Below are 24,491 nucleotides of genomic sequence, written 5' to 3'. Positions count from 1 at the left end.
CCATTAATAAGATGACCATATGGAGTTTGGCCCTAGTTTCCAATTTTAACACTCCCTCTCAACTAGGGAGAACTCCATCCGCTGATCCATATGTCCGACTGTACTATCTCTACCATCAGTGCCTTGCACTGCTCTGCTTTGCTCTGCTCTACTCTATTGAACCATGGAGAAGAAGAATTGATCGAGAATGTCTCATACCATTCTCTGCTGACCCGAAGTCAGTTTCATCTGAAGAGAGTGTGTCACATCACTCTTACAGGCCCGAAGTCAGTGTTATTGATCCTAGATCAATATCACAAGAGAGTGTCTCAAACCACTCATACTGATCCCAGATCAATGGAGGTCATCCTAGCATAGGCAGTAAGGTAGATACATCGATGCCTCCATCGATAGTACTACTATGGTTCCTAACCCCATTTCCCTGCTCATTGATCAGATGAGAGGTACTTCCCATGAGTCCCAAACTGCATGGGTAGGATGCCTTGACAGGAGAACTAATCATCCTGTCCACAAGAGAACGAATCATCCTGCCCCACAGTCACCACGGGAGAACTAATCATCCCAGCCCACAGGAGAACTAATCATCCTGTTTCACAGTTGCCATGGGAGAACTAATCATCCCGACCCACAGGAGAACTAATCATCCTGTTCCACAGTTGCCACGGGAGAACTAATCATCCTGTTCCACAATTGCCACGGGAGAACTAATCATCCCGGCCCACAGGAGAACTAATCATCCTGTTCCACAGTTGCCACGGGAGAACTAATCATCCCAACCCACAGGAGAACTAATCATCTTGTTCCACAGTTGCCACGGGAGAACTAATCATCCTGGCCCACAAGAGAACTAATCATCCTGTTCCACAGTTGCCACGGGAGAACTAATCATCCCGGCCCACAAGAGAACTAATCATCCTGTTCCACAGTTGCCACGAGAGAACTAATCATCCCGGCCCACAGGAGAACTAATCATCCTGTTCCATAGTTGCCACAGGAGAACTAATCATCCCGGCCCACAGGAGAACTAATCATCTTGTTCCACAGTCGCCACGGGGTATCACAGGGGAAGGTTGAACCTGTCATCTTGTACATAGCGCACCACCAGGGGAGGGTGAGTCGCCCTGTGGTCGTATGTTGCTCCAGTAAGTACCCCAAGCCCCCCAGAGCTCCCAGAGCTCAATGCATGCAACATGCAGGACCCTTATAAGAAGGTCTCTCAACGACTCCAAGTCGTTCGGGAAAGTCACAGATTTGACCTTTCCTCGGGGCTTTGACAAAATGTCTGCGACCTGTACATCAGTCTCAATGCGATGGAGCCTCCTCGCTCATCGACTTACCATATCCCAGATAAGGCAATATCTGATGTCTATCTGCCAATGTTTTAAAACTCCGACTCCGACTCCGACTCCGACTCGGTATCGACTCGGTCGGCTCGATTTCAATGACTCGGTCGTTGTAAAAAATACATTAAATATTTATTTTTTATAAAAACACATAATTTTAAAGATTTTCATTCATGTTTCCAAACACACAACATTAGAATATATATAGAAGACAACATATGATCAAAGTAGGCTCATGAATATATCCATTATATCAAAATGGCATCCAGTGCATTGTCCAATACATACACGATGATGATATAGAGATCAAAACAAAAACACATAACCAAGGAGGCTATAAATGGCCTCTACAACAAAAGTTTGTGACCAGTACTACTGGCTACTGCTAGAGTTGCCAACATCATCTGGTTCAGTGTTACTTGGGAGCAAGAGCGAAAGTGGGGAGCGAGCGAACGGGAACGGGAGCGGGAGCAACATTTTCAGAAGCTCCTGGTTTGGGAGCGAATCCCAGAGGAGTTCGACAACCAATGTCACTAACATCAAGGTACATAGAGGGATTGGTGATTTTGATTAAATACGAGTTCCATACCTCAATACATGACAAAATTCAATGGAAACAATGCAATCCTCCAATCCTGAAATCCTGAAAAACTGATAAGTTTGCTGGATTTTGAATGAAATCTAAAATTCTACTTTCTCCATATGAAATCCAATGAGGCCGAAACCACTCTCAAACATCCTGAGTCATTTCATGGTAATGTTAAAAATTTAAGTAAAAGGATGAAAATGAAGATTAAGGAGAATGTCACTTTTACTTTAAGAATTTAACATTACCATGAAATTTGAATAGCATATCAATAGTAGAGAGCATTTGAGTGTGTTAAATAGGGTTTGGGAGGGGGAAATGGACCCCAAATAACATTTAACTAATTCATAAAACACATTGGAGTCCAAACCAATCAACAAACACTTCAAAATTTCATTAAGAAAATGTCAAATCGCTGTTTTGATGGGGTTACGGGCCGCTGGTTATGACTCGACCGAGTCAATACGGAAACGGCCGAGTTGGCCGAGTCAGCCATGACTCGGCCGAGTCAATGAATGACTCGGCCGAGTCATGGCTGACTCGGCCTACTGAACCGTTTCCTCCACCGAGTCACATTTCTGGGCAATGAAACGGATCAACTCGGCCGTTTTCGTTTTGAATCGGCCGAATTTTAAAACTATGCTATCTGCTGAAGCAATCATTGAATACAGGGTTCCTCAATAATTGAATCCCCCCTCTGGTTGTCACAGAGAATCACAGTGGTATTCATCATGTGTACAAACAACTCACTTAAGAGCTTCTGCAACCATGCAGCTTCACACAAGATCATACTCGTAGCTATGTATTCGGTCTCGGCGGTGCTTATAGCAACCGACTTCTGCTTCCTGCTCATCCATGATATCGAAGCAAAATCCAAAGAGAACCAGCACTGAGAAGTGCTCTAGTGATCCTCCACACTGCCTGCCTAGTCAGCATTCGAATAATCATGCAGTTTCATATTTCCGGCAGTGTATCTCAATCCATGAGAGATTGTGCCCCGAAGATATCTCAGAAGATTCTTGGCACCAATCCAGTGAGGCTCAACCAAATATGAGCTCACCATGCTAACTGCAAAACATATGTCCGAACGAAAGTTCACCAAGAACATCAATGCGAATGAGTTTATGAAACTCAGAGGCATTTCCCAAATCTGGTCCGACATCATCACCATATAACTTTTGAAAGTTAAGATCCTCGAGGTAGTCACGAGCTTGTAGTTTACCATTCCATATCTGGAATCCAACTCCCTCTTACTTCTGCAAGTGAGAGGGTCTGTACCTGTCATAAATAGGTCGTCCTCAGAAGGTGCCGGTATGAGAGGTCTATCATCCACAACCTTTGAGCAATGGTTTGGATTGGTTTCACTCCTAGTGAATCTCAGCTTCATCAGACAGTTATCAATCCTCTCATACTATGCCTGGGGTGTTATACTTCAAGCCATAGAGGGCTTTCTTCCACTTGTATACATGAGATTCCTGATCATGAATCTCAAACTCCTCAGGTTGTTCCAAACCTGTGGACCTGCTACATGAGGGGAATGGTCCCCTTGTAAGATTTTCCTTTGGTACATCTCAGACATGTACCTTCATGCTCTTCTTGAATTCAGGCATCCCTATCACCATCTGACTCACATCGGGTAGAGCCCCATAGGTAGACCTCCGGTGTTATAGATGCGATATGTCAAATGACATGATCCCCAATGGACCATCCTGCAACTTGATACAAATTGCCAACCTTGAACCCATGAGAAAAAACATCTTTGAAAATTCTATTTTTTAACATGTACCTTTCCATCGATGAATGCCACCTGAAACCTTCGACTTCCATTTCCGAGATGGACACCAGGTTCTTCTTGCGATTAGGTACATAAAAGAGATTCTTGTAAATGAATAGAGTTATGCTCATTCAATCGATGGGTAACATTCCCTACACCCTTTCCGAGATAGGTGGCATCGACTCCAAGTATTATCCCACGGTTGTTTCCGTCTCTACCAAATTCGAGAGAGCACCCTTCTATTCGATGAGGTGCCTTGAAGCACTACAATCAATAAGCCAGATTCCCAAAGAATCTGAAGGAGAGGGCCAATACAAGATAACGCTTCTTTATCTTATCAAAAACAACATTTGATTCTTCATACCTGGGGTTCCTTGCTTTCTCTGAAGAGTCGGTCGTTTCCTTGATGACCTGCATTACCTATCATTCCTCTGATCATTGAAGATGTCCCTGGAATGATTGTTATCATCATCAAGTGATGTGTCCCTACCTCAGACACTCCTTCGCATAATGGCCAAACTTATTACAACCAAGGCATCTGCCTTTCCTTCCACCCTTAGATCCAAACTTCCCATTGAAGTGATCTTTAGGTAGGCCATCAGAAACTTCTGCTGTGCCATTCTAATAATATTCTCTGCTTCGACTTCATCCTTGGTGAATATGAAGAGGGATGAGGAATCCATTGATCCTTTTTTCCTTTCCCAACTGTTTTCGGCGATTGCTCTTTCACTCTTGCTTGGGCATTGCCTTCACCTTAGCTCCGATACCACGTTAATTTTAGGTATGTTCTATGCTTAGAGCAATTTATTTCAATTTTCACAGTTAGCTCGATATCTTTTCCAGATTAGCAATCACATCAGCATTAAAGTAAATTGCAGATAGAACATAAACATAAATCGCAGAAGACAAGCCAAGACAAAAGGACACAAGATGTGGCGCTAGTCAGGGACAAACCCCAATATGGGGAAACCCTTGATCAATTCTTCTTATATGTTCTTCAATAGTTCAGCAGAGAGAGAGAGTACGTTTACAACAAAAGTCGGCACTTTGACTTATCTAGATAAGAGCATAGATCATCTCTAAGAAGATGATCCATGAGATCAGTTGAAGACAAGCTACTTCAACTGATTCTCCAAGGTGACTCCTTCACCTATCGTTGTGCTGCATTTCATCTTCATGCTTCACCTCACCGTGCTGCACCATATTGCATCCATCATCATTATGCTGCATCTCATCATGCTTCATTAATCATGAATGTATCCATCACTGCACTGCATTATGTGCCATTGCTACACCATGTTGCCATACTGACCTATGTGTTGGCTGCATCTTGCTTGCTTGTTGTCCTTTGCATGCTTGTTGTTGCATGCTAGCTGTCCCTTGCATGCTAGCTGTAACATTGCATGCTTGGTGTATTTGCTACTAAGTACCATACAACTGTCCCAATGTTAGTTGTCCCTTGCATGTTGCTCTCCTTCGGAGACAGATGCTCTGGCTGTTCAGGCAGTTTTGGCAATTTCGGTTGTTCCTGGCAGTTCCAGCAGTTCCAACAATTCAGGCTATTCCCGGCAGTTCCGGCTTTTCCCGACAGTTCCAACAATTCTGGGCAGTTCCGGCAGTTCCGGCTTTTCCCGACAGTTCCAACAATTCCGGGCAGTTCCAGCAGTTCTGGCTTTCCCTAGCTTTTCCTGGCGGTTCCGACAATTCTAGCAGTTCCAGCATTTCTGGCTTTTCTCGACAGTTCCACAGTTCTAGCAGTTCTGGCAGTTCCGGCAATTCTGGCAATTCCGGCAATTCCGGCTATTCCAGGTAGTTCCAGCTTCTACCCTCTGCGTCAGCTTTCCTGGCAGTTCCCGGCAATTCCGACTTCTACCCTCTGCGTCAACTTTCCCAACAATTCCGGCTTCTACCCTCTGCGTCAGCTTTCTCGGCTATTCCGGCTATTCCTGGCAGTTCCGGCTTCTGCCCTCTGTGTCAGCGTTCCCGGCAATTCCGGCTTCTGCCCTCTGCGTCAGCTTTCCCGACAGTTCCAACAGTGCCGACAATTCTCGACGATTCTGGCTTCTGCCCTTTGGATTAGGACAGTGTTATCCCTTAGGATCTCTCCTCCTACTAAAACCCAAAGACAAGTAGAGAGGAAGAGATCCCAAGTGTGTTGAAATGACTTGAAGGCCACCTCTATTTATACTAAAACGTTGAGTACAAGTGGGGTTTATTTGGTTGCTGGCCGACCTTGACGAATTGTCCCATAACACAAATAAATTCATATCTCCATGAATACTTATCGGAATCGGATGATCTTTAGATCAATCCTACACCTCTCGAAGAGAGGGATCCAAGAAAAATATCAGCTTCCATTAATAAAATGACCCACATGGAGTTTGCCCTAGTTGCCAATTTTAACATATTTCCTATCGAAATATAAAGATTGTCACTCTTAACTAGGAATCTATTTACTTTTGTAGATTTTCTTTGTCTGGGAGAAAAGCATCTCGAAGTGCAAGTTTTCCAAAAGAATTTATTGGACTTTAAGGAAAGCATGCTTTTATCAACATGACACATTTTTTATTCATTTATATGCATTACATGTATAACTCCATTCCCAACTTCAAGAGAATGGTTGAAAGCCAACTTCTTAGTGTTGTAAATATTATACTTGTCAGCTAAGTCACATGACATGATGATACGGGACACGGAGGACACAGAAATATGAGTTTCTAACACAAGACACAACAACTGCAACAACATGAAACCTTACACACACTCACACTAGCAAATTAGCAAACTACACATATGAAAATGAAACATAGACAAAGATTCAATTTTTTTTAGAATTTAGAAGCTAAAACATTTACAACTTTACATGATGACAATACAAATTTAATCATACAACTTTTGCTCTTTAGCCTGTTGTCTTGCTAAAACAATGGTTTTTTCAACATTTGAAGTTATTTTTGCAACCCCACTTCCAACAGATGGAGCACTGGTAGACCTTGAAGAAAATAGAGGAGGGGCAACACCAATGAAGACATTCCTCCCTTTCCTTTAACCTTTTCCAACTACCATGGACAATTGAGCCATGATTTTTGTGAAATGAGGAAGACAATGGACTGCTATAGGAAAAAACTTGAAGATTGGTGGACAAATCCACTTGCACAACACTTGGAATCCCTTCTAACACTACACAATAACCTTCAGTTGCACTCCAAAACGTTTGACACCTCCAACCTATCGAGTGAAATGAGGTCAAATGAAAGGGAAAACATGATTTTATGGGTAGCAAGCCTCTTTTAAAGGGGACACAGTGAGAGCATGTGTCAGACACGTGTTTGGTAGGTGTCCTATGAACAAGACATGTGCCAAACATGTGTCGAACATGTGTCCTCATGTATTGGCGTCTGACACATATAGGATATGGGATACAAGGCATGTTTGGAGGTGTCTTGTTACTTAGCTTGTCAAATGTGCACTAACAAGGCTTCTCTGTGCCTTCTTTCTTTTAGTGACTGACATCCTAGTGATCTTTTTCAACATGTTAAGACAAAAACCTTGTTCCTTTAGTTCTTTTCCCCTAGGTTGTTTTTCATGTTTGTAACAATTCATGCCTTACCTAGATGAACCATTAAGCTATCTAGAGTCTAATGTTGATTTGGGGTAGCATCGAATGTGCTCTAGCCACGAAACTTGGTGGAGAGGCTAAGGAACATGAGATCTCCAATACCCAGAAAGAGTTTGGGCAGATTCTAAACAGTTTGGGAGATATTAAAATAATTAATATTTTTAATGTAATCCTTAAGTCTAAACTTAGGGAAAATAAAATATTAATGCGAATTAATATAAAACTGTGTTAGAATGGTCCAAATGTCATGGATCAAGCCAGATCTAATCTTAGCCATTGATTTGTTAACAAGAAAGTATAAGAGGAGGCTTGAGGGTCACTTGGAGAACAAACTGAAGGAGACCAGTCAATTCAATTTCTGGAGCGGAGTTAGTTGAAAAATTGAACCAGTAGTCTGATGAACAGTCACGAGGCAGCAAGTATGAAACAAAGAGACGAGAGATTAGTGTAGAGGCAGAAAAGGCATAGCAGGGCCAGAGGGAGCCACGCAAAGGCAGCAGAGACTGCGCAGAGCCAGCAGGGCCTACGTCATCCACGCCGAGGCTGCAGGAGTGACGCAGAAGGCCAGAGAGGCTGCGCAGAGTCTCAACAGGCTGACGCAAAGGGTTTCAGGCCACACAGATGCCAACAGGGCTGACGTTGGGTTCAAAAGAAGTGCTAGAGAATTTGTCTATCTGTGGGTAAGCCAGTTTGGCACCCTATTGTACTAGAAAATTGTTGAATACTTGCTGCACTGGTTTTCCCACATTGGGTTTTTCCAGGGACATTAGTCCAAAATATCTGTGTCAATGTGTTGATTCTTGTGCATATGCTTGTTTCTATATTACGGTGTGATATCTGCAGCAGTATTTATTTTAATGTTTATTGAAGTGATTTCATAAATAACTTATGGTGGAATAAGTAGGAAAAGTAAATCAGTTACTGCAGTGATAGAATTTTCACATGGTATCAGAGCAAATAACCAGAGACAGAAAGGGAAAATCAGTTGTTAAGGGTCAAGACCGCAATGCAAAGGCATCCACCTCAGGGGACTCACGTAGATTTTCAGAAGATTGCACAAGAGAAAGAGATTTTGATTTCTCTATGTTGGCTTCCAGGCTGGAAGAAGAAGTGGCATGCATGACTAGTGCTACATCATCAGAAGTATGGTATATAGACAGTGGAGCCTCGTGGTTATTGGAATTTCTAAGTCTAACCCGTTAGAAACCCTTCATGTACTTACTGATTTATTCCTACCTACTTGTTCTATTAATTAACAAATTATTTACCATGTAAATACTGGAAATAAATAGAAGTACATGCTAAACACATTACAGATCATCAACTGAAGGAAACAAAACAAGCACACAAGTGACACCGTTGTTTTTGGACCAATGTCCCCGGAAAAACCCAATGCGAGAAAACCGATGCAATTATCTGAGGGTTTTATTATTATGCAGTTTCTGAATACAATATGGGTGCCAAAACCGGCTCACCCAACAGAGAATAATTTCGGCAGTAGTACCTCTCCTTCGGAGACGGATGCTCCGGCTGAAACCCCGAATAAACACTCCGGAAGCTCCTCAAGTCCAATCTGCCCCACGAAAAACCCCAGCGTCAACCTCTAGGGACTGCGTCAGCCTCTTCTGCCCTCTGCATCAGCTTTCCCAGCAGTTCCGGCAGTTTCGGCTCTTCCCAATAGTTTCGGATTCTGCCCTCTACGTCAGCGTTCCCAGCTGTTCCGGCAGTTCCAGCTTTTGCCCTCTGCGTCAGCTTTCCCAGCTGTTTCGGTAGTTCCCGGCAGATCCTGACAGTTCCGGCTATTCCCAGCAATTTCCGATAGTTCCGGCTATTCCCGGCAGTTCCGGCATCTACCCTCTGCGTCAGCGTTCCCGGCAGTTCCGACTTTTGCCCTCTGTGTCAATTTTTCCCAGCTATTGCATTGATCCTCCCGGCACTATCTCTACCTCTCTGCTTCTGTATTCACTGCCCCTCAACTGCAACTCCAGATCACTCTCTCAACTTTCTCAGCAAACCCAGCCCCAAAAGGTCGAAATCTTGATCTCTTGGTGTGTTCTCCAAGTGACCCTCAAGCCTCTTCTTATACTTTTCTCCTTGACAAATCAACGACCGAGATTAAGTCTCTAATCAACTGCTAAGATTAGATCTGGCTTGATCCATGACTTTTGGACCATTATAACACAGTTTTATATTAATTCACATTAATATTTTATTTTCCCTAAGTTTAGACTTAGGGACTCCATTAAAAATATTAATTATTTTAATATCTCCCAAACTGTTTAGAATCTTACCAAACCCTTTCTGGGTATTGGAGATATCATGTGCCTTAGCTTCTCCACCAAATTTCGTGGCTAGAGCACATCCGATGCTACCCCAAATGCTATCCCAAATCAACAGTGGCATATGACGGGAATCAGGGAGTGTTTCTCAAAATATCGAGAAGAGAAGATGAACTTTCAGATCACCATGGGGAACAAGGCAAAGTGTACTCCAGTAGGGAAGGGTACCATAGTTTTTCAGACAGAATCGGGAGAGCAGTTCCGTGCCACAAATGTGTTGCATGTACCAGGATTGGGGATGAACTTACTTTCCGTGTCACAACTACAAGGCAAGGGCTATGACGTCTACTTCATCAAGGAAAAGGTATACATCAAACACCCGAGCTGGAAAAAGAAAGTGCAGATCGAGATCAAAAGTAATCGGTTGTATAGATTACAACTAGAATCACCAATGGCACTAATAGGAAGTCATGGGGACAAGGACTTCAATGAACTATGGCACAGAAGGTTGGGTCACCTGCACCATGGAGCTCTGAGAATTCTCAGAAGCACTGTAACAGGAGTTCCGGATCTGAGTACGGAACGAGATGATGTATGCAGGGGATGCGCTCTAAGAAAGTATGCCAAGGCGACATTTCCTAGGAGCAAACACAGGGCCAAGAGTGTATTAGGATTGATACACTCAGATATCTACGGACCTATGTTCGTCAAAGCTCTTAGTGGTGCCGAGTATTTCCTTACCTTCATTGATGACCATTCGAGGAAAACTTGGATTTATTTTCTAAAAACCAAGGATGAGGTCTTCTGTCGATTAAAGGAGTTCAAGGCTCTGGTGGAGAACCTGACTGGGAAGAAAATAAAAGTTTTGCGCTCAGATAATGGTGGAGAGTATGTCGATAAGGACTTCACTGATTATTGCGCTAAGGAGGGCATCAAAAGAGAGTGGACAACTCCCTACAATCCGGAACAGAATGGGGTAGCAGAAAGAAAGAACAAGACTATTGTAGAAGCAACTAGGGCCATGTTGTATGATCAGGATATGCCAAAATTCTTATGGGCGGAAGCATGCAACACAGCTGTCTATGTTCAGAACAAGACTCCTCATCAGGCATTGGGCAAGATTACTCCAGAGAAAGTCTTCACTGGGAAGACGACTGAAGTTAGTGATTTCAAGATATTTGGGAGTTTAGCATATTGCCGCATACCCGAAGAAAAGGGGAAGACGCTGGATCAGACTACGAAAAAGGGATATCTGGTGGGATATAGCGAGAACGCTAAGGCATACAAAATCTATCTTCCAGGGAGCAGAAAAGTAGTAGTACGACGAGATGTAAAGTTCATGGAGGACAGAGCTTTCAGAAGATCTCACGAAATGCCTTTCGAGGAGCAGTTGAAAGAGGATCCATTGGTCATGCCTCTGCAACCAACAGAAGTGAAGAATTCTTCCTCAAGTCAGGAAGATTCTCAGGATGAGGAGGAGAAGCAAACAGAAGCACCTGCTGGCATAGGAAGAACTAGCAGGGAACTTTGTCAGATTCTGCGTGATGCAGAGAACTTCATCGGTGAGCCAAGCAACATAAGAGGGAGCGAAAGCAACCAAACAGATATCAGGCGTTAGTAGCTTAGGATGGAGAGCCTACTAGCTTCAAGGAGGCAGCTCAGCATCAAGTCTGGCTAGATGCGATGGTAGAGGAGTATAACTCCATAATGGTGAACGATGTTTGGGAGGTGGTGTCAAGACCTCAAGACAGATCTGTGGTAGGTTTGAGATGGATCTACAAGATCAAATATGCTGCAAACGACAGTATTGAGAAATACAAGGCCAGGTTTGTGGCTAAAGGGTATGCTCAAAAGGAAGGGATTGACTATGAGGAAACCTTCACCCCGGTAGGCAGGTATACAGCTATTAGGACCATGATATCTTTTGCAGCCCAGATGGGATGGGAAATCCATCAAACGGATGTCAAGACGGCATTTCTGAACAGGGTAATAGAAGAATAGGTATACATTGAACAACCAGAGGGCTTTGAAACTCATGAGAAGAAGTCTCATGTATGCAGACTGAAGAAAGCCTTGTATGCGCTGAAGCAGGCACCAAGAGCATGGTATGGTCAAAGAGATGGCTACTTGCAGAAGATGGGGTTTGTCAAGAGTGACGCGGATCTGAATCTCTACTATCTGGTTGTAGAGAACGAGCTGCTTATCTTAGTATTATATGTGGATGATCTCTTTCTGACAGGAGCATCCAGACTGATTGAGGACTGCAAGAAGAACCTAGCCACAAAGTTCGATATAAAGGATCTGTGACGAATCCACTACTTCCTAGGGTTGGAAGTTTGGCAGCAGAAAGGAGAAATCTTCCTTGGGCAAGGAGGTATGCTACAGAAATCCTGAAAAGATTCAGGATGGGAGACTGTAGACCTATGGCTACGCCAATGATCACCAATTGGAAGAAGATTGATGCATCAAAAGACAAGGATGTCGATCCCACCCTATACCGGCAGCTCATAGGGTCCCTGATGTATCTGGTCAATACCAGGCCAGATATTTGCTACGCTGTCAACACCCTCAGTCAGTTCATGGTGGAACCAAAGAGGGCACACTAGGCAGTAGCCAAACACGTTCTCAGGTATTTACAGGGAACAGTTGATTATGGGCTCTTATACACCAAGGGGAAGGATATTAGGTTGAGTGGATTTACTGATGCAGATTGGGCAAGAAGTTTAGTGGATCAGAAAAGTACCTCTGGGTACTGTTTCAACATTGGATCAGGAATGACCTCCTGGTGCAGTAGGAAACAGAAGTCCGTGGCTCTGAGCTCATCTGAGGCAGAATATATGGCAACAAGCACAGCTTCATGTGAGGCCATATGGCTTAGAAAACTATTGGTGAACCTATTCAAAAGAAATATGGAGGCGACCAGGATCATGTGCGATAATCAGAGTTGCATCAAACTCTCTGAGAATCCAGTGTTTCATGATAGGTCGAAGCATATTGATATCCAATGTCACTTTGTCAGAGACTGTGTCCAACGAGGAGCTGTACAGTTGAGCTACACTCCTACAAGTGAACAAGTGGCAGATATCCTCACCAAGGCCCTTGGAAAGTCAAAATTTGACTACTTCAGGGAAAAGATGGGGATGGTAAAGAACCCCTTTCAGAAGTAGAAATGAGTGTGTTAGCAACACGAATGAAGAGGGAGTTGCAGTGCAGATGCAGTGTTGGGAGAAAGGACCAGCAGCAGCACAGATGCAAAGGGAGTTGTCGTACAGATGCAGCAGTGGCAGTAGCAGAGCCATGGGCAGCAGTACAGGATACAGCAATGCAGAAGATGCTGGACAGGAAGGCTTAGCATCATCACAGAAACCGATGTCGGATGATCAGGGTGATGCTCAGTGAGGAGTATTGTTAGAGCACAGTCCTCGCTAAGAGGGAGTGTTGATTTGGGGTAGCATCGGATGTGCTCTAGCCACGAAACTTGGTGGAGAGGCTAAGGCACATGAGATCTCCAATACCCAGAAAGGGTTTGGGCAGATTCTAAACAATTTGGGAGATATTAAAATAATTAATATTTTTAATGTAATCCCTAAGTCTAAACTTAGGGAAAATAAAATATTAATGTGAATTAATATAAAACTATGTTAGAATGGTCCAAATGTCATGGATCAAGCCAGATCTAATCTTAGTCATTGATTAGGGACTTAATCTCGGCCGTTGATTTGTCAACAAGAAAAATATAAGAGGAGGCTTGAGGTTTACTTGGAGAACAAACTGAAGGAGACCAGTCAGTTCAATTTCTGGAGCGGGGTTAGTTGAGAAATTGAACCAGTGGTCTGGTGAGCAATCAAGAGGCAGCAAGTACGGAACAGAGAGACGGGAGATCAATGTAGAGGCAGAAAAGGCAGACGCAGGGCCAGAGGGAGCCACGCAGAGGCAATAGAGACTGTGCAGAGCCAGCAGGGCCTGCGTCATCCACGCAAAGGCTGCAAGAGTGACGCAGAAGGCCAGAGAGGCTGCGCAAAGTCTCAACAGGCTAACGCAGAGGGTTTCAGGCCACGCAAAGGTCAGCAGGGCTGATGCTGGGTTCAGAAGAAGTGCTGGAGAATTTGTCTATCTGTGGGTAAGCCAGTTTGGCACCCTGTTGTACTAGAAAATTGTTGAATAATAAAATCCTCCCTTGCTGCACCGGTTTTCCCACATTGGGTTTTTCCGAGGACATTAGTCCAAAATATTTGTGTCAATGTGTTGATTCTTGTGCATATGTTTGTTTCTATATTATGGTGTGATATCTACAGCAGTATTTATTTTAATGTTTATTGAAGTGATTTCATGAATAACTTACGGTGGAATAAGTAGGAAAAGTAAATCAGTTACTGCAGTGATAGAATTTTCACATCTAAACTTATCCTCTCATTCTCTTTGAGCATTCTCCTTAGTCTCATATTAATACATCAAATTTGCTTGTTCTAATGCCCCTTTTATTCCCATGTCTTTTGTCACTTCCTAAGTCAACTTGTTTCTTAAGGTCGATTCAAAATAGAAGGTGCAAATTCATGTCCTCATCCACTCACACCATCCATTTCATAGATGGGATCTTCGTGAACAAACCAGCAATCCACACCCTATTTACATCTTCCAATTACAAAAAGAGTTCCCACATCATCATCCTCTTAGCTACAGTGTTTTTTTATCACCTGAGCTAGTAGAAGCACTTGCAATTTCTTCAACCTTTCTACAAGATTTATACATTTCAAAACTTCAAATTTCAACATGTTTATAAATTTAAAAAGGAAATTCACCATAACTTACCAAAACTTTTCAAAACTTCAAAATTTCAACATGTTTATAAATTTAAAAAGGAAATTCACCGTAACTTACCAAAACTTTCAAAACTTCAAAATTTCAACATGTTTATAAATTTAAAAAGGAAATTCACCATAACTTACCAAAACCTTGTTGTGCTCGGAAATGACGATGGTTGTTGAAATTTATTCATGCAAATATACCTCATCATTGCAAGATGCTTCTTTCAAAACGAGATGGGATGTGCAGTCTTCGATGGAATCTCCACTATCAAGATCTTCTTCATGAGGTAGTGTGACAAAGTCCTAACAAATTCATTACACTTTTCTTCATCCAAATCTGGAATCTCCTGTGCAAAAGGCTCATGTGATAAAAGAGAGAGCTAGTCATCTAAGCTATCATTTGAAAATTTGTCTATTTGCTGCTCATTCATAGATACTCACATTTTTTTCATAGGGGATATCATGTGCTTATAGAAAGGATTTAACTACCTCAATCTCAACAATATTTTCAACCACAAAAGCACACAAGAGGTTACTTTGACAGGGAAGTTGATTCTTTGTTGGCACACCAGATAGCCCTAAAAAGGATTTATTTTATGATGTTCTATAGAATAAAAGGAATGATGGAATTTACCAAGACCAGTGCCTATCAAATTGGTGTCGTAGCTAGTTCAAAACAAATTTCAGATTATGCAAGAATAAAGTGAAATCCCTTAAACAAGATGAACCATCACAACCATGAAAGTACATTGAAGTAATAATGTGCAATGAACTAGATAGATACAACCATATATAAAACCCTAGATAAAGCAGACAATGTAGGACAACTTTCTTATGGAATGAATAATCAACAACACATCATTTTTGACAACTTTCTTATTGAATGAACAATCAACAATACATCATTTCTTCAAATTTGATTTCAAAACAAGATCAAGAGGACCAAATAGGTCACACCTAACCTTCCTCATTACCTAAGATAGTACACGAAAATGGAGTTAACAGTTTAACCAACCCTAACCAAAAAATCACAATAAAAAAATCCTTCAATAATTCAAAGCTACATCAAGGATTAGGGAAGGTTCCACAACCTCAACCCTTATCTCTTCTCTTTTGACACACCTACCCTTCTACAAAGATTATTTCAACAACAAACACATGAAAATTCTTGCAAAAACCCTAATCATCCATAAAAAGAATGAAAAGATGGTAATAGTTGCCCTTCTTCCAATCCTCCTAAAGATATTTAACTAATGGAAGTAACCCCTACCTTCCAACCATGTCTTTAGAAAATAAATCCTCTCCTCTATTTATATCTTTGAAATCAAACCCTAATTCATAAAATAATATTTTTTAGGAGGCCTTAGAATCATCCTAGAGTGGAGTGCTCACTTTTTCCTTTTGAGTGATTAAAACAAGTCCACAATGCTACCTGTCTTCTCCATAAGCAAAACGCCTTCATTTTGGGGGTTTGATCATGTCAATAAGGCCACATGGCATCCCCTCATGCAAAAAGCTTGTCTCCAAATATGTGTTTGACCGTTACCTTGTCATAAATCATGCCTTGGGCACCTCTTGAGGTATGGTGTTCATCTTTTATGGTTTGACTTGCTCACATCCTCCATCCACATAATCTTAGGCCAAATGTGTCGTGTGCCCACATGGAATCTTATGAAGAAATGTGCCTTCAAATGAATCCTCCATCAAGCAAACCATACTCCCCCTACACCCTTGTTATTCCATGGATGATGAAAAGTGCTTGGACATGATAGAACATGGTGCATAGCCACCAAATCTCTCATTGCAACCTGTAACCACCACTAGACTCCAAGAATCCCTTGCTGTGCTTGGGGAGACAACAAAGCCCATGAAAATGCAAAATAAACATGCTTTTTCAGGACATAACAAGAATATTGGCTCCTCTTCTTATCAGTTAGGCATTGAGATAGTGATCCAAGGCTTTGGTCTAGTCATAAATTTAGACCTATTAGGGTTTAAATTAGTTAGGGTTTCATGATATAGATGATTCTTGACAATGGAAGCTAGGCCCAGAAAACTATTCTAAGGTCAACTGAGGTTTTATGATATGCATTAAAAATTAAAATATACCTACAGGTGGCTTCTGATTTTGACCAGGTCTAAATTAATAGCTAAGATTCTGAAGGAGGTCATCTATTAGGATTCCAGTTTGAGAACTATTTCTAATTTCCTATTTTCTTGGATCACTGACAAGCAAAAGATATTGTACCCCTATTTGCAATGCGTGCACTACATGGAGATTAGTCAAGTAGAGAGTTGGGGCTACTAGTGAACCTTGTAAGAACCCATTAGACCGTACATATTTGGCTGAGTAATAATATTTTCAAATATTACTGTCATTTTTCACATTTTGAGTCTGTATTTTATAAACCTACTTCTCTGTTATGCAACTGAATAGTTCTCCAATTTGTGCAGCTTGCCTTGTGAGCAGGGTACACTGAGTACTTCACAGCGTTAACTCTGGCCTACGTAAAACGACCCTAGCTTAGTTTTACTTGTAGAATCTGTGGATGGGCAATTAACCGCTTCAATCTTCTTTGGAAATGTTTGACATGGGCTCCAAAACCACTGCGTTCAACTACAGGACTGTAACATATGATTTAGGGTTCCAAAGCAACAGTTTTGGAGCTTTTTATGCTCATCTATATAAGTGACTAAACTAGCATGGATCCGTCATAACCCTGGATCTATTAAAGCACTGAGAGGCTTACACCTCAGTTTCAACTACAGAATTATAAAATGTGATGAAGGTTCAGAAACAACAGTTTTGGTGTTTTCATGTTTGTCTTTATAAGTGACTAAAATAGCATAGATCCATCTCAACCCCAGATCTATTTAACACTGAGAGACATCAAAAAGAAACTGAGGCATTAGCCTCTCAGTACTTAAGACATCCACAGTTAAGATAGATCTATGATAGATTTCTCTCTCTCTCTCTCTCTCTCTCTCTCTCTATATATATATATATATATATATATCAATTATGTTTAGCTTAGGTGATTGGGAGAAAATGTTGTTATCCTCCCCACCCGAGTTCAATTCAACATGTGACATGTTGAGCTCATACTGAGTATTTCTTGTAATGGCTCCGAGTCTTGTTGTCTGAATAGTATCTTGAGGACCGAAACATGTATATTCCTCATATGAAATATAAAGATATTTATCATGGAAAAAAATACATACATACATATATAACAGTATGGATTCGGGGTTGGATTATTCTTACACTATGGACCTCAACTTTTCTTCATTTTGGCTTATAAATGTTACACATTCATGCTGGGATGTCGAATACACCTTGTTTTCCTTGATGCAAAATCTTGCCCAGCTTCGCTGTCATAAAATTTGCATGTGATGCAATAGCTATCGATCTAGGCATGAAATGCAATTACTTTGTTAGCTCCATTGCTACCAGATAAATTGAAATTTCACTTTTCTTGTCTCCAACACCCCTTATTAAATTATGGGAGTAAAAGACCAACAATGGCTCATAAGGCCTTGGATTACTAACCTTTTCAATCAAACATGCTTCTTCATCCATTCCTGTACACCTGTTCCCTGAGGATACCAATCTGATCGTTGATCTGTTTAGTTTATACTTTCTTTTATATACTTTATCACTGCAATCCCTCGTAGAATACAATTTGGAACTTTAGTTACATGCCAGATTTATTTGAAATTTCAAACAGTAAATAATATTTCCCATTAGGGACATGAAGCACTTTCTGAGTTTCAACTTTCAATTAGCGTTTTTAGAGCAAAATCTCCTATCCTGGGTGGGTTGTACATTTTTTGAATCTAATCTCACGAGGAGTGATTCTTATGAGCAGAGTTAAATCCTCCTTTTCATCTCGGTTGTCAGTAGTTATTTATAGTTTAAGTCAGCTGAACTACTAAGTCTTCAGGATAATTTTGTTATGAGATCTGTCTGTTTTAAGTGATTACTCACACAGGAGGGGGGTGATACTCAGGAATTCAGTTGTTACTAGCCATACTAGTTCCGGCCGTCCAATTATTGATTTTACTGTAAATTTCAGAATTCCACTTTCTTCCTGCTAGTATAAATCTGCAGATAGATATGGGAGCAACTTAAATTTAACTAACACGCCCATCACCTTCCTGAATTTTATCTCAATATTTTTTGTCTATAAACTAGTTTTATCTGAGTAAGCATTATATCCACAGCATCTGCTTGTTCTTCACTTAATGTGGCAAGTCGTTGGGACTAAAATGGAATATCTAAATAGTGCATTGGCTGCCTGCCAGCCAATTCTCCTTACTTTTGACAGTATGTGAGACATAAGACATCTCCTGCTTGCCCAGAATACTACCGATGTTTCTATTTGAAGTTGTTTTTCTCGTATGCCACAACATCATCTACCATATGACACTATCACTATCCAAAATACACTTGCTACCTCTATAGGTGCCCTTTAACTGCAGAGAATGCTAATAATGCCATTAGTGACTGAATCTAATGTCATGACTTATAATCCATTTCTCAAAACTGTGACACCTAAAATAGTGAAATCAAAATGGAGTTTGGTTCTGAAACTACTTGCTATTGGAATTGGAAGAAGAGCTACATTCAAAATGTCAGAAAATGGTAAAATGGCATATATATTCTAATACTAAATCCCTCAACGTACCTTTGACAGCCTTACCACCGAACTCTCATGTGTCAGTATCTCATCGGAGATAACCAAACCTAGTTGTCACCTTATCATCTAGGCCAGCTTTAAAAGCTGGTATTTTCCCTTGATAAGCTAGGTAGACTCCGCACTAGCGGTAGCTCTATAACTCATTTTCCATAATAAAGGAAGATCTATGAGTCATCTAGTATTCCACTTTTCTCTACTGTGCTACATCATTATCCAATTGTTTCGAAGAATGGCACCTCTCCACATTAATAGACCCACAAAAAGAAATGAGAATTCTGCTGTATTCCAATAATAGAAACCCAAGGCCATTGTACAATTCAAAAAGTATGTTTCATTGTCTCCCCCTTTGTGGCAAATCACACATATGGGACAAGAGAAATATTGCACTATGAGAAGCTAAGTGCACCCTACAGCCCACTATGCATGAGATGTGTCACATCCTTGTAGAACTTATAAACCAAAATGAAAAAACTGTGATTAATGATGTGAAAAATAAAATAAAAAATAAGCCAGCCAACCCTTAATTCCAAAAATGTAAAAATATACAAGGCAGCTAAACACTGCACGCATTTGACCTTTTCCCATTTGCCATCACCAGAATCCTACCAGACAACCATTGCTGAAATTGCAATTTAGGATTGATGAAAATGTAGTTTTTTAATGCAGAAATGGGTCCAGCACCTTGGAATACCTCTACTACGCCAGAATTGTCCAAGTTAACACCTGATATTTGCATTCCCATCCATCCAAAATGATTACTGCTGGATTTCAGGCCAAAAATGCTGATTTTCCCTCCTGTTAATCTGAACAACAAAAAAGAGTCATTTCATAGTGCGTTAAGACCGCAAGAATATATACAAAATGATAAAATAAACTAGGCCTGAATCTTTCAATAACTGAGAGGTTTGAGCCTTAGTTCCTTGTTGATCCCTCTCTGTGCTTGATAGATCCAGGGATGGATTTACAATTGGACTTACTCTGTAGAAGGGATTGACCAGATAAATTGGGAATTGTATGCATAAGTAGTGATACAGAGAAAACATGAATTGCACTTTTCTCGGGGCTTCTAAAAGTTTCGGCCTTATGTTCGTTTTGCATATATAATGGCCAAATGCGAAACTGTTGGTAAGAACTGTCACATCCTAAATATATCTAATGCAGCAACTTCCTCAAAGAAAGCTGGTATTCTCGACATATTTAATCCACAGCTACTACAAAAGTGCTCCCTTACAGAGGAGAGCCTTTCCCGAACTTTCTATATGCTGCATAATGGAAATGTAAAAACATGAAAAGCTTACACACATCGACATATAACTTCAGCTTTGAAATTCTCAGATATGACCACGACTGCTGCTTTCCCAAAAGTACTTTTGCCAAACTAGTGACCACCATATGAAGCAAAATGTTGGGGCTAAGGAGCTCTTGCTGTCTGGTCCTGCACCTCACAGCTTATCCTCAAGAAATAATTGAGTGATTGAATTATTCTGTTCTTTATTTGGATATTATATTGGTGGCGTTGTTTGACAGCAACTTTATCTTAGCAATAGCACTTAAAAACTAGTCTGGATTTAATGCAACTGATTGTTGTGAAACAGGTCTGGGAGGTGAAGCTTATATCGGCAAAGAGTTCACACAATAATCTACCAAAGCAAGGGTCTTCCAAAACATCAGAGCCAGGATTAATCGCTGTATCAAAGTTAACAGCTTCTGTGTTGTCCTCTAATCCTGCTGCGAAGTCTCAGGGTGCCAAAAAGATTCCCTCTAAACTTTAGATGCATCCTATACAAATTTTGACAGTGCTTCATAAGTATGGTTGTATGAAACAAATTTTAATGGTCATGGCATTCTGTTAAGTCTTACAGAGTATGCTTCCGTGTCTTTATTTGCCCTGAATCTTGTTCAAACTCCATTCATTAACTGCATTTGTTATATACTTGAGTGGGTTTAGTGGTTAAGAGCATGTGTTTGTTCCTAAGAAGTCACAGCTTCAAAACAAGAGGGTAGAGTATGTCCCTTGTCCCACAAAGAAAGGGTCTAATACACCAATTCGGTATGTGGCTTGGCTATGACCTCAAAATTGGATTATATATATATATATATATATATATATTAAATGCTTGTGGGGATGATCTTTTCATATATAAACTAGTATTTGCACATGACAGTGCAAACGAACACCCAGTGCGATCGAGTGCAATCTAGTCATTGATCAATTGAAGAGACCCTCTGATGTATGGTTGTCTGGGACCATCTGTAATATATAAATTTTTATATAACCCTTGTTGATCTGTTTTTAATCATTATTGAGTTTATTTCTAATTTGTGTATCTATGGATTCAACTTGTATGGTTTAATATGACTATCATTGTAATTATAAATATATTAAACTATAACATAATTTTGAGGCACACTATATGCTGTAAAGAAGTTATGAATTCTCTATATCCCCATCTGAAAGCATTCAAAAAGCAAAAATCTTAACAAACAAAAAATGTGGAAAATGGATAAATCACCGTGAATAATAATTATAACATAATTGGACTTATTGCATGCTCTTTTAATACTCGTATGAGCAAACACTTAGGTTTTAAGGTTTTTACCTCTCTTAACCGTCATGAGCAAGTTATTAATAGCAAAGATTATGAGTAATCGGAAGTAAGTAACGACACAACCTTAAGTACCTTGGAAATACGCCATCAAATCTCTTGAGTAAAAGCTGATGAATCTCTGCAGTAGCAGCTCATAGAACCTCACAGTAAAACGTCTTTGGCGTAAATGATGTATTTAATTAAAAGGTTATGGGGATGATCTCTTGTGTAATAGTGCATTTAATATAGACGTTGCATTGATAGACGAACCCGGCTGCTGCTTGCTGGTCGAATCAACTCCTGGCTGGTCCAAGAAAGAATCGGCGGGCTGGTTAGCTGGTTAGCTTGCTGGATGGCTGGATGGGGGGCTTTAGGAGCTGGCCGTGGAGAAGGAAGGGGAACACTAATACGTTTACCTTAGAAGAAAGAATTCTATGCTCATTTTAGCACGCTGAAAACACTCTTTTGACCTTATATGATATTGTAGTTCACAGGCCCACTGGGTGTAAATTTTAATAAGTGTTATGATCATAATTTACCTATTATTGATATAGTTATATAAATTAAATGGTTAATAAATGTCAATAGCCATTAAGAAGTGGAGGTAAGGTAATCCTTAGAATTTGTAATGTCAGTGGAGGTTAGACACTGAAAAACAGTTTGAAAATCTTTAATCTCAGCGTATAAATTGTGTATCTAACAAAGAATATTCTCACATTATTAAATCTACACCATACATATTCTCACATTAATCTTAAAATTAGCCTCAAAAATCATTATAGATCACAAATCAATTTTTTTTTCCAAAAAATAAAAAATTTGGAAAGTCTATTCCTATCAACATAATTAGATGTACTAAGTTTATTTTGATTATGATGCTTGGGATTCTGCAATTGCTTTCCATGGTGCAAAGGAATGCACTTCTTAAAATATATCAACATTCTATAAATTTGAATATATAGTTGGTGTGTGAAGTAATTATTTTACTTTAATAATAAAATCATGGTTTTTTTATAATCTAGGTTATATGACACGATATAAGGAGAAGAATTGAATATAAACAAGCAATGTGTAATAGTTTGATGCTTAAATTAGATATAGGGAATATATATTTTATATTTATATATAGTAAATTATTAATCCATTTTATTAGATATGTTTTATATTTATATATAATAAATTATTAATCAACTTTATTTCTCATAGTTGGAAGTAATGATTGTTATTCTCTATATTCAAATTTATTTTTTGCTTGACATGTTCAACTCATATTAAATATATTATATATGTGTTGAAATGTTCGGCGCATATTAAATATATTATATATATGTGTTGAAATGGCTTCAAGTAAAACAATTTTCAATCATAAAAGAATACCTTAGACTGTTTATAAAATGAAAATTGAAATGTTTAATTACATGAAAATATATAATAAAAAAATACACATAATGTTGCACGAGGACCCATCCCCGCCATAATTCATGATGTTTCTTTCGTTCCGGTGATCTAGGTACTTTGCAACTCATCTCAAACGTTCCAAATTTGCTAGAGACGCCATCGGGGACTTAGGGACTTCATGGTCGCCCCCAAGCCATCCCTCAAAAAATCGAGGACTTTAGGGGACATCCAAAATGTCCCTCGATAAATCGGGGACGTTTGGACCTCCCCCAATATAATTCAATTTATAAACTTTAGAATTATTAAAATTATCACCATATGCTATAAACATTAAACATGAAATTGTTAATAAAGAAAAGTAAACTTAACCTACTAAGTAAAACCCTAGCACACACCTAACTTCATCACATAGTAACAAAACATTTGACTTACCTATCGAAATTGCAAGGTCGTCGCGAGCAGGTTACAACGATCCCTTAAGAGAGTTGGGTTACCAACTGGACGCATGCTTCACACGCAGACATCGACCAACTGGATGCAGGCTTCATGCCCAACAGCGAGCAACGAGAAAGTAAATGCCGGCTTCACGCCCAACAAGCAGCGAGCAAGTAAATGCAAGCTTCACGCCCAGTAGAAAACAATGAGCAACTAAACGCAATTATAGGTTACAATCCGGAATGCCCAGCAACGAGTAACGCAAGCCAAAAGTCAAAGGTCGAGTCGATTAGAACGCTGCAAAAATTTTAAACTTTATTTTATCTGGATTCTATCATCACTAGAACGCATAAATGATATTTTTTATTTTATTTTTTGAGTTTTTATTTTTTAATCAGAGTTTTCAGTTTCTTTCTTGGAGTTATCAATAAACTTGGAGCAACAATGCATGAAACTTGGAGCAACAATGTGTTTTTGGTTGTCAATCTTAATTTTTTAACCAATGGTATCGTCTAAGATTTTTAATTTTATTTTTTTCATAAAATTTTAAAACAAATTTATTGCATTTTTAAATTTCAGACCTCTTCTCTAAAAACAAATCAAATGGACAACAATACTTCAGTAATTGCTCAAGCTGAGGGTGACACACTAGCAGGGGCAACAGAAAATTTTGTTTTAATCAACACAAATAAACCCTTGCTTTAGATTGTCAAAAAAATCACCAAGAATAAGAAGAAAAATAGTGGTGGTTAAGAGGAGTGGGTATGCAACCTTTGTGGTCATAATTTCAAGGGAAACTACACTAGGGTTTACCATCATCTTTTGGCTATTCCTAGAGATGGAGTAAAGGCATGGGCTTGTCCATTGGAAAAGAGAATTAAACTTACTAAACTTCACGTGGCTACCACAGGTGGCATTGTAGAGATGGAGGAGGACAACTCTATTGTCTTCAAAAAACCAAAAA

At 40.0% G+C, this 24,491-nt stretch overlaps 1 protein-coding gene across 1 annotated transcript in view; it reads left to right on the top strand.

The window, feature by feature from the left end:
- Positions 1-21,039, top strand: part of LOC149173143 (1,4-dihydroxy-2-naphthoyl-CoA thioesterase 1-like) — a 34,143-nt gene extending 13,104 nt beyond the window's left edge. The window contains exon 3 of the mRNA XM_089424510.1: positions 20,702-21,039. Within this exon, the coding sequence (XP_089280636.1) occupies positions 20,702-20,878 (177 nt within the window). The 3' untranslated portion in view covers positions 20,879-21,039. The remainder of the gene's footprint in view (positions 1-20,701) is intronic.
- Positions 21,040-24,491: the final 3,452 nt, after the last annotated feature.

This window comes from Pinus tabuliformis, chromosome 4_2 (assembly GCF_031772625.1).
Source record: "Pinus tabuliformis cultivar Carrire ecotype Pingquan chromosome 4_2, CPIR1, whole genome shotgun sequence".
NCBI lineage: Eukaryota > Viridiplantae > Streptophyta > Pinopsida > Pinales > Pinaceae > Pinus > Pinus tabuliformis.
This window is presented reverse-complemented; position numbering and strand designations above follow the sequence as displayed.